The sequence below is a fragment of the Myotis yumanensis genome, unplaced genomic scaffold, assembly GCF_028538775.1.
Source record: "Myotis yumanensis isolate MYYU_CA2020_CCGP unplaced genomic scaffold, mMyoYum1.0.hap1 SCAF_10, whole genome shotgun sequence".
NCBI lineage: Eukaryota > Metazoa > Chordata > Mammalia > Chiroptera > Vespertilionidae > Myotis > Myotis yumanensis.
Genome location: NW_027223761.1, coordinates 40,684,562 through 40,695,435, shown reverse-complemented (window position 1 = coordinate 40,695,435; position 10,874 = coordinate 40,684,562). Strand labels below are relative to the sequence as shown.

General features: G+C 43.4%; 1 protein-coding gene across 1 annotated transcript; it reads left to right on the top strand.

Moving 5' to 3' along the window:
• Positions 1-2,266: 2,266 nt before the first annotated feature.
• On the top strand, positions 2,267-9,907 carry TRIM6 (tripartite motif containing 6). Its single transcript, XM_070425461.1, has 7 exons — positions 2,267-2,701; positions 3,188-3,283; positions 3,924-4,154; positions 7,589-7,611; positions 8,560-8,660; positions 8,839-8,865; positions 9,132-9,907. Exons 1-7 carry the CDS (start codon positions 2,270-2,272, stop codon positions 9,692-9,694), a joined length of 1,473 nt encoding a protein of 490 aa, XP_070281562.1. The 5' UTR covers positions 2,267-2,269; the 3' UTR covers positions 9,695-9,907.
• The last annotated feature ends 967 nt before the right edge of the window (positions 9,908-10,874 follow it).

Sequence of the window (10,874 nt, the reverse complement as noted above, 5' to 3'; positions counted from 1 at the left end):
GAGACATATAGAGGAGTAGCCTGAGTCTGCATTCAAATTCCAGATCTACCCCTTGGATTAACTGTGTAGCCTCTCTGAGCCTCAGTTTATACAACTGTGAAATAGGGTTGAAATGACACTCAGTGTTGTTATAAACAATTATTGAATTATTACATGTATAATAGTTAGGTTATTTCCCAGTACATAGCAGACTTTCAATAAATACTATTATATTAGTACTAGAAGCCTGGTGCATGAAATTCGTGCACAGGGGGTGGGGGTCCTCTCAGCCCAGCCTTCACTCTCTCCAATCGGGGACCCCTTGGAGGATGTCCAACTTGATGTCCAACTGCTAGATTGGGCCTGTGGGATTGGGCCTAAACCAGCAGTCGGACATCCCTCTTGCAATCTGGGACCACTGGCTCCTAAACCGCTCACCTGCCTTCCTGATCACCCCTAACCTCTCTGCCTGCCTGCCTGGTTGCCCCTAACTGCCTCTGCCTGCCTGCCTGATCGCCCCTAACTGCCCCCCCTGCTGGCCTGGTCATCCCCAACTGCCCTCCCCTGCTGGCCTGATTGTCCCTAAACCGCTGCCGGCCTGATCTCGCCCCCAGCTGCCCTCCCCTGCCAGCCTAATCACCCCTAACTGCCTCTGCCTTGGCCCTCACCACCATAGCTTTGTCGTGAAGGAAGCCAGGCATCCGGAAGATGGCCAGTCAACCAGTCTAATTAGCATATTACCTTTTTATTAGTATAGATTGCTATTACTAAACAGCAAAGTGAATAAATAGGTCCAGGACCTGCAAGAGCACCAGAGGACACTAGGTGGCAGCACTGAGGTGCTGTTTTCACATTCCTAAAGCACCAGGACTGTGCCTGACTTTTACCACATTTACCGCTTAACTGTCATGTTCAAATTATGAGATTTAGGAACTTTGAACTCTGGATGTGTTAGGTTACACAACTCTACAACTTATAAGATGTGTGCTTTCTCTCTCTCTCTTTTCAAAGAGCCAAAAATACTCCTATTTATTCAGAGTTTTTCTGTGAGTAATAAAGAAAACTTGGGGATGTGATTTCTAAGTCCCAACTGGTTATAAAAGTATGAGTTGTAAAAACATGATCTCCTGTTTTTGTGGTCATTGTTGCTTCTTTAGGGTCTTAGGGGAGTGATAAAAGGGCTTATAGAAAGTAGAGGTGTCTTAAGAAGTACCAATTGGTAGTTACAGAATAGTCATGGAGATATAAAGTACAGCATAAGGAATATAGTCAATAAAATTCTAATAACTCTGCATGATGTCAGATGGGCACGAGACTTATCGCGATGATCACTTAGTAAATTATGTAATGTCTAATAACTGGGGTGGTGTATACCTGAAACTAATATAATATTGTATGTCAACTGTAATTGGGGGAAAAAAGTAGAAGTATCTTCATAATAAGTGATTCCTTTGATCTTGGGGATTAGATACTGGAAAGCAATGTTAGAGTGATGGCAAAGAGGTGAAAAGGCCCATGAGAAAGATCTATCTTATGGAGGGATTAGGAGGTTCTAGGTGTTAACTCATCGAGCATTGAGGACCTGTAGCATGGACAGTGTGTCAGGTGGGAAGATACAGTAACAAAATAAAAAACAAACAAAAAAAGGTCTCTAATCCCATGGAGTTTATATTCTGGTGGGGAGTTCAGACTATTAAAGATATATATTAGGTGGTGATCAGAAGAAAAATCCAGCAAGGAAGTATCTCGGGAGTGATTGTATGGGTGTCTGAGCCAGCTAGGCTCAACAGAGCAGACTCCTCTGATAAGGGAACATGTAAGGAGAGAGTTGAATGAAGTCAGAGACATACAGGTAGCAGGCGAAGGGTCTTCCTTGCAGCAGTAATAGCAAGTGCAAAAACCCTGAGGCAGCAGCCTTTTATTTTTGGTACTTTAACATTGAGAGGGGTTTTGGTGGACTGAGAAAAGGTCAAACAGATGGTGGCTCACACGGGCCACTCCTCTCCGGGGCCTTAGTGTGTCCATCCGTCCAGAAGAGGTAAAAGGAAATCATAATCTTTACTCTAATGGGGTTGCAAATTGAAGTCTAAGATGCAGTCGGGTAAAGAATGTGTTTGAAGTTAGAATGAGGAGCCTTTGTTACCCCAGGTGTCAGACCTCTTATTCCAGGCTAGTCGGCATCCTTTCTTTTCTCCCTAATTTTCTCTCTCTGACCCTTTTTTGTTTGCCCATCTACCCAGGATTCTGTAAGTAACTTAGGAGACAGGCCTGGGCAGAAGGAGCCAGGAGAATGGCTACAATGACTTCAGCAGTACTAGTGGACATACAAGATGAAGTGACCTGCCCCATCTGCCTGGAGCTCCTGAAGGAACCCCTGAGCATAGACTGTGGCCACAGCTTCTGCCAAACCTGCATCACAGAGAACAGCAAGGAATCGCAGATCGGCCAAGAAGAAGAAAGCAGCTGTCCTGTGTGCCAGACCAGCTACCAGCTCAGGAACCTGCGGCCTAATCGGCACCTGGCCAACATAGCGGAGAGGCTCAGAGAGGTGGTCTTGGGCTCAGGGGAGCCGCTGAAGGTGATTCTTTGTGCGCACCATAGAGAGAAACTCCAGCTCTTCTGTAAGGAGGATGGAAAGCTGATTTGCTGGCTTTGCGAGCGGTCTCAAGAGCACCGTGGTCACCACACATTCCTTATGGAGGAGGTTGCCCAGGAGTACCAGGTGGGAGCCCACATGGAGGGAACGTAGGGAGGAATAAAGTTCTTGGCAGGACATTTTAATTTTATGCTAACTTAATTTTTGTAGTCTTCCCATTTAGCTAGAGGAATGAACCTAGAAAATTCCCCCTGGCCAAGTAGAGACTACCAGTTTCTTGCTGCTCAGGATCAGCTCTCCATGTCCTTTTGAGAAGAAGATGCTGCTGGAGGCTAAAGGGGAGGTTGGGTGCATTGAGTATGAGGGGATATGGAAGCAATGAGAATAAACGCTTGAAGGTTCTTTCGTCCCAGGTTCTTTTCCTGGGACGAAAGAGAATCGCCCTGTTCCTACTGATGTCTATCCCCTGTGTATAACTTGGCTCTCTCAGATTTTCAGTCCAGGGCCAGACAAGTTTTTTCTGAGGTCAGCATGCTCTGTCCCATTCATTCGTGTCTAGTCACTGAGACCATTTAATGCTGGACCCTGCTTGACTTGATGTGTTTCTTCCAGGAGAAGTTCCAGGAGTCTCTGAAGAGGCTGAGGCAAGAGCAGCAGGAAGCTGAGAAACTGAAAGCTGTGATCATAGAGAAGAGGACATCCTGGAAGGTAAGAGAGACTTCCTGAAGGTGTCCTGGGGGTTGAGGGCAAAGAAAGCTGGTCCTGTCCCCGATTGGGCTAGAAGAGCTTCCCTTTGCCTAGTCCTTCTCTGCAACCCTTCCAAACAGAGCTATTGTTCCTGGTGCAGGGCAGGGGAGAGAAAAGGGGGTGTTAGAAAATGAACATATCAAAAGGGAATCCAGGTTTTTCACCACAGTCAATAGAAGAGGAACCATGGCCATTAGCAGCTTCTAATTCCTGATTCTGGACTTTGTTCTACAGTTTCAAGCTCTGAAACTTGGAAGGACAGGTTAGGTACAGGCCGATCAGTCCTACCTCCTCCCTCAGAATTGAATGGGGAGGCTAATGGAGAGGCAGGCAAGACAGGGGAGGCTGCTTGAAATCTAAACCTCACCCAGGAATCGCAGTTTACATCTAGGAGGCCTCGATGAGTCCACTGGAGGCTAATGTTCTGGAAGAGTGGAGGGGAGAATTAAAGAAAGACCAGGTTCTGCAGGACTTTCCCCCTTCACTCCTCCTCTACCAGTGAGACTTGGCCAGGGAAGCAGTGCTGAGCCTGACTGCCCACCCCTTAGAGAGGAGACCCTCAGCTCCACAGACTAACAGACTCTCTTCCATGTCCTTGAAGAATCAAATGGAACCTGAGAGACACAGGATCCAAACAGAGTTTAATCAGTTGAGAAGCATCCTGGACAAAGAGGAGCAGCGGCAACTGAAAAAACTGGAGGAGGAAGAGAGGAAGGGGCTGAATATTATGGAAGAGGCAGAGGATGAGCTGGCCCACCAGAGCCAGGCACTGAAGGAACTCATCTCAGATCTGGAGCGTCGGTGTCAGGGGTCCACAGTGGAGCTGCTGCAGGTAAGACTCATGAAGGAGCCCCCAACCTGAGAGTCAGGCAAAGAGAGACTAATTTTCCTACCGTTCTGACACGGGACCGATATCCTGATGGAGGCAAAAATAAAATTCCTTTGACCCTGGGGTGCCTCTTCCTTATTCAACTGTGTAGAAATCATGTCTCTTAATGAGATATCTCACTTGTATTTATGATATATAAAAAGTGGTCCAAAAGTTCAGTTGATACTGTGGGGGAAATCTACTGTGTCCAGTGATGTTCTATTGGAGCATTGATCAGTCTTGACATTATTGAAATAATGGGCTAGAAAAGTTGCTCTGAGGGGCTGCCCTGTACATTGTAAGATGTAGCAGCATCCCTGCCCTCTGCCCCCTAGATACCAGAAGTACCCACACCCAGCTGTGACAATCAAAAAGCCCTCCAGACACTGCCCAATGTCCCTTGGGGGGAACATCTCCCACCTCCCCCTGTTGAGAATCACTGGCCATTAGGCACCTGTTGTCGATGATACTCTATTATAATTTGTCATGTGCTTTCACTCACTTTCATAGCAGATAAACACATACCAAGCTCAAGTACTCAGAGATTCTTATATAATCACCTGCCCTTCTTTGCTATCACTCTCATCTCTAGGGCAGAATCATTTACCATGTTGTAATAGGAGTTTGAACTGGTCTTTTAAGACACAAGAAGACTGAGCTCTGGTGTGTGTGTGTGTGTGTGTGTGTGTGTGTGTGTGTGGGTGGGTGTGTATGTCGGGAGGGTGCAAGGTGTCCAATATAGAGAGTTTTGATGGTGGAGCTTGAACTGAGGTTAAAACCTGAAGAGTTGTTTTTTGCATTGAGTGAATAGTATGACCATGAAGTTGCAGAAAGCACCTTGTGACATTCTGGAACCTTCAGGCCCTTCCTTATTTTTTTGTTTGACTTGTTTTCCTCTTGCTCTCCTTTTGCCAGTGTGATAATCATTTCTTTATCTATTCTTGGACCCCAGTATTAAGGTCAAAATGTAGTTACTTTCTACCTGTTGAAGCTTTTCTTCATTGACTGCTTCCAATTTAACTTCTTCATTTTATTCTTTTTTTTTTTTTCACTTTTGATGTTGGGTTACCCTAATGTTTTCTTCTCCTCACCCCTCGCCCCCCAGTTTTAGCCCCTGCACAGACTCCTAAAATTGTAACATTGCTTCATAAGTACAGAAGAATTATCAATTTATATTACTAGTCCAGGTATCTGTCTAGGCCAGGGGTGGGCAAACTTTTTGACTCGAGGGCCACAATGGGTTCTTAAACTGGACCGGAGGGCCGGAACAAAAGCATGGATGGAGTGTTTGTGTGAACTAATATAAATTCAAAGTAAACACCATTACATAAAAGTGTACTGTCTTTTTTTTATTTTTTAGTTTTATTCATTTCAAACGGGCCGGATCTGGCCCGTGGGCCATAGTTTGCCCACGGCTGGTCTAGGCTCTCATGCTCATTAGTATGGCTACCCAATGGACATTTTTAAAAGAAATGCTTTTATTGATTTCAGAGAGAGGAAGGGAGAGGGAGAGAGAGATAGAAACATCAATCAGAAGGGAGAATCAGCTGCCTCCTGCATGCCCCCCACCTGGGATCCTGCCCACAAGCCAGGGAATCAAACCGTGATTTTCTGATTCATTAGTCGGTACTCAACCACTGAGCCATGCCAGCCAGGCCCCATGGACATTTTAATTTGAGTTTTCTCTTACAGTCCATTTTTCTAGAATTTGCCCATCACAGACACATTCTTCCTTCTCTTTTCCATGGCTGTGTGGCATTGTTGCCCATTAAGATTTGGGCAGCTTTCAAGTTTCAAAATGTAAATGATGAGAATAAAGCTAACCCAAGAGACGTGCAGTGGCACTTGGTTGGATCATGCCTTAAAATTGATGCAATCCTAGATATTTGGTATAAGTGGGCACATCCACCACCTCTACCACTTTCCATATTTGAACCAATTTGAACTGTGTTTCTGTGAAATACAATCAAAATAGTTACATAGATCAAACCATTGACCTTTTCTTCAGTCACTGAAGTTTATAAAGCAGGAGTTAGAGAAACCAAATAGGCCATGAAGTAATTCTATTCAAATGAGGCAGATAGTGGCAACGATGACCTTGAAAAGCAGGTGGCTAACAAGTTAATGGTGTGAAATGGACTGGCTTGGTCTAAGATGAGACATCAGTATGAATATAAGGAGGTTTTTAAGACAATAATTTACCTAAATTGGGTGACTGCATGGATGGTGGTATCACTAAGGAAGGTGGAAGATAGTAGAGGAGACCTCGTGTTTGCAGAAAAGTAAATTTTCTTTTAAAAATCTTGAGTTGGTGATGCCTATGGCTCATTTGCTGGGGTATACAGTAGGTCCTCAGGTTTCGTCGGAGATCCATTCCTACGGCGCAACATAAATTGATTTTTGCCATAAGTAGGAACCCACCTACATAAGCACCTACATCACTCACATGGAGCACATACACAGCAGTAATGAGGTGAAACAGTAAAAAAAAAATTTAAAGAAAGATAACAATTCCTGACCTTTATTTGTGGTAAATAAATAATAAAACATAAAGCACATATGTACGTACATCCAAATGACGGAACTTTTTTTATATATATAAATACTGTAAATGGGAGATGGCGACATGACCACAAAATGACGTATGTCTAGTCCTATGTAACCGGAGGACTGCCTGTGTAAGAGAGATCTGAGAAGTACAGAGTTGGGAATCCACATGTATGTGTTGAACTCAAGAAAAATAGATTAATTCAACAAAAAGAGCATAGACAGTTAGAGGAGATGAGGTTTAAGAAACAACCACATTTGCCCTTGCCGGGTTGGTTAGAGCATTGTCTTGAGGCACCAAGGTTGTGGGTTTGATCACTGGTCAGGCCACATACAAGAAACAACCAATGAATGCATAAATAAGTGGAATAACAAATCAATGTCTCTATCTCTTTCTCTCTCAAAAAAAATTCAGTAAATAAAATTAAAAATAATACTACCAAAAAAACACATTTAAGGCCCTGTATCTTCAGCAACCAGAATGTAGAGGACAGAAATTAGGGCTTCAGCATGGGATATTCTCTAGGGCAAGGCACAATGTCTGGCAAATATAGATAGGTGATGTACATATGTAACATTACACATACACACACACACACACACACACACACACACAGTTGTAAAAATAAAGGTACCAATGAATGAATCATATCATTTCCTGACGTCCCTATATAGGGTCTCAGGGACAGTGTGCTTGCAAGTTCTTATCTCTACCTTGTGGTCTCTATATCGTTCATCAATATTCCCATCATATAATGGGGGGTTAGGGATGGGATGAGGAACTTGGGTGAGGCTGTACTGGAGGACAGGGCCTATGACTCCTAGACTTAACCTGTCTCTTTTCTCCCTAGGATGTGAGTGATGTCACGGAAAGGTATGTGCAGGAGAACACGAGGTGGTTTCTTTGGAGTGACAAAAGATTTCTGCAGCCATCCATAGAGTTACCTTGTGGTCAGTGGGAAAGGAAAACAATCACAAGGCAGAGAAGATTTAGGACTGGTGTCTCGAGTTACTCATCTTGAGAATTTTGGGGTCCTCCAAAATAAAGGGAATGGCCTGGTTTCTATGGTAGGATAATGTGGGTAATGGGAGGTCACAAATTGGGAACAGCAGTGCCCTTAAGGATGAAGGGTTAGAGTATCATTGATTCTCCTAATGCCCTGTGATGGAACTCCTTTTCCACAAATCTCCGTGCCTGTCTCCAGCCCTGATTCTAGTAGTTTATGGCTGTGTCAGAATACACGGGGCTTTTCATTGCCCCTGTATTTTATCAGAGGGAAGTTTCCTCTCTACATTGTCCTATCCCAAAGTTCAGCTTTGGCACATCTTCCTTGAATTTCCTTTTCTCCCTTGGCTTTGGAACAGTTCATATCTTGCTACCTATTTCTCCTCACACTTCCATTTTTTTTTTTTCAATTTCAATAAAAACATAGACCTGAGGTCTTGATGAGAAAAGTGATTTTGGCCTGAGATAAAAACACACTCTCTATCCCATACTCTAGCATCTCATTCTTAAAGGTGACATCTAAAGTTCCCCACACCAGGTCCATGTGAAATATGGAGCCTTGTCCCTCGCAAAGCAACAAACAGACAAACAGAAAAGAGGCTTTGAGGGGTTAAATCTTATCAAAATTTACAGAGAGTGAGAAGCTAGTTTCTTATTCTGGTTTTCTGGCCCCAGCGTCAGGGCTTTTTGGGGAATGGTGCTAATTTTCTTCAGGAAAGTGTTGAGGTTTACCCAGGGGCCTAAGAGATGAAGGACAGTGGTGCTGGAGGAACCCAAGGTCAGCCATGTAGGAGATTCATAATGTCTGTTCCCTAGGAGTGAGTACTGGGCTCTGAAAAAACCAGAAGATCTTCCCACCAAGCTGAAGAGTGCATTTCGGGCCCCAGATCTGAAGAAGATGCTACGAGTGTTCAGAGGTGAGGAGATTGAGGAGACAGAATTTGGATGTGGGATGATTGTAGTGGTAACAGATAAAAAGAATAGAGGTTATAGTTAGTATTTGGAAATAGCAGCTAAGAGAGAGTCAGGTAAGGAAAAAAACACCCAGGCCAGAGTCTGTTGGTTCTACACATGATTGACTTTTTGTCATTACAGAGCTGACAGATGTCCAAAGCTACTGGGGTAAGTAGAACCATGGCCTTTTTAAGCTGCCATTGTTCTGATCCTCTTTTACATGCGAATCTTCCCAAACAAATCCCACATCCCACCTCCCGCCCCCCCCCCCCCCCCCCCCCCCACACACACACCGGTATAAGCTGGTGATACTTCTGCCCATACCCCCTCCACATAGTTCCAATTCCTCCCACCCACTTCTGTGTCTCTTCTTCTCAGTGTCATAAGACCCCTGCACCCCTTGTCATCTGCTGATGTTGTACCTTTTCCCACAGTGGACGTGACTCTGAATCCACACACAGCTAATTTAAATCTTGTCCTGTCTAAAAACCGGAGACAGGTGAGATTTGTGGGCGCCGCTCTGTCTGGGTCTCATCTGGAAGAGCACTATGACTGCGGCATCCTGGGCTCGCAGTATTTCTCCTCTGGAAAACATTACTGGGAAGTGGATGTGGTCAAGAAGACTGACTGGATCCTGGGCGTGTGCAGTGATGCCGTGGGATCTCCATTCTCTGTCAACCAGTTTTTGAACAATCGCAATGTTTACTCCCGATATCAACCTCAAAATGGCTACTGGGTGATTGGGTTGCACCATAAACATGAATATAGAGCCTATGAGGACTCTTCCAGTTCCCTGCTCCTCTCCATGACGGTGCCCCCTCGCAGGGTTGGGGTTTTCGTAGACTATGAGGCCGGCACTGTCTCCTTTTTTAATGTCACAAACCACGGCTTTCCCATCTACACCTTCACTAAATACTACTTTCCCACCACTCTTTGCCCATATTTTAATCCTTGCAACTGTGTAGTCCCAATGACCCTGCGTCGCCCAAGCTCTTAAACATTCTGCTGCCCTCACCCACACCTGAGCAGTAGCCTTTGAGGCTCATCCACACCTCAGTCTCCTTTCTGACCTTCTGTTTTCTGCAGTCTCCTTCCTTTTTCCTTTTTCTTTGAACATTTACTCAGGGCTAGAATGCACTGGTGGTGACAATGAACATCCCTCATTAAGTAATTACAGCTCTAGAGATAGGTGAGAGGTAATTTTCAGCCTTTTACTATTAATCATGATAATTTTTTTGTCAATGCATAGGATCAAATTTGGGACCTTCTCTTAATTTGCTATAAGTTTTGTTCTGAATGGAAAATTGAATTTCAACCGATATTGTCACTAATGATTGAGATAATCGTGTCATTTTTATTCTGTTATTGGAGTACATGGATTTGTTTCAATGTTTAAATCTAATACAAATTCCTGAAATAAGACACTATCATTTTTCATGTGCAATACTGAATTTGTTTTGCTAATACATGTCTTAGATTTTATTTTTATCTCTATTTATGAAAGAAAACGACCTGTAACTTTACATTCTTATAATATCACAGGTTCTATAAAATGCAATAAATGAGCAAAGAAATTGATGTATTTTGTGTAAATACATATAAGCGTGCTAAAGTCTATTATGTCAATTTTGGAGGCTTTAAAATTAAAGGAAGAAATTCTGACCAGTTTTTACTACAGCCTCCATGGATCTTAAAATGTTAGGAGTAGTGATTGAAAAATTAAAACAAAATCTGTCAAATGCATTAAAGTACAAAAAGGGAAGAGGAAAATGATCCATCCAATATAGATTATTTTAGGAAGAGAATGATTTCTTTCCGTTTCTCCACATCCCCTTTCCTTTAAGCTCAATATGAACAGCCAGTGAGTGAGCAGCTATGACTCTGCTAGAGAGGTGCTATATGCTTTTGAAGCCAACTGTAAAAGCAATTATGAGGTGGAGTGAGGGTGGGAATGAATATCAAGGAGTTGACTAGAGCTGGTGTCCAGTCGGTAGCCAAGGGCCACTGGCAACTCAAATGTGACTAGTGTGACTTGGGACATGCTATAAGTGTAAAATGTGCACCATTGGTCCAAAATAATATAAAAGATTGTATTAATTATTTTTATATTGTAGAGTATGATCATAATATTTTGGATATATTGGATTAAATAAAATATATATTTACTTCACTTGTTT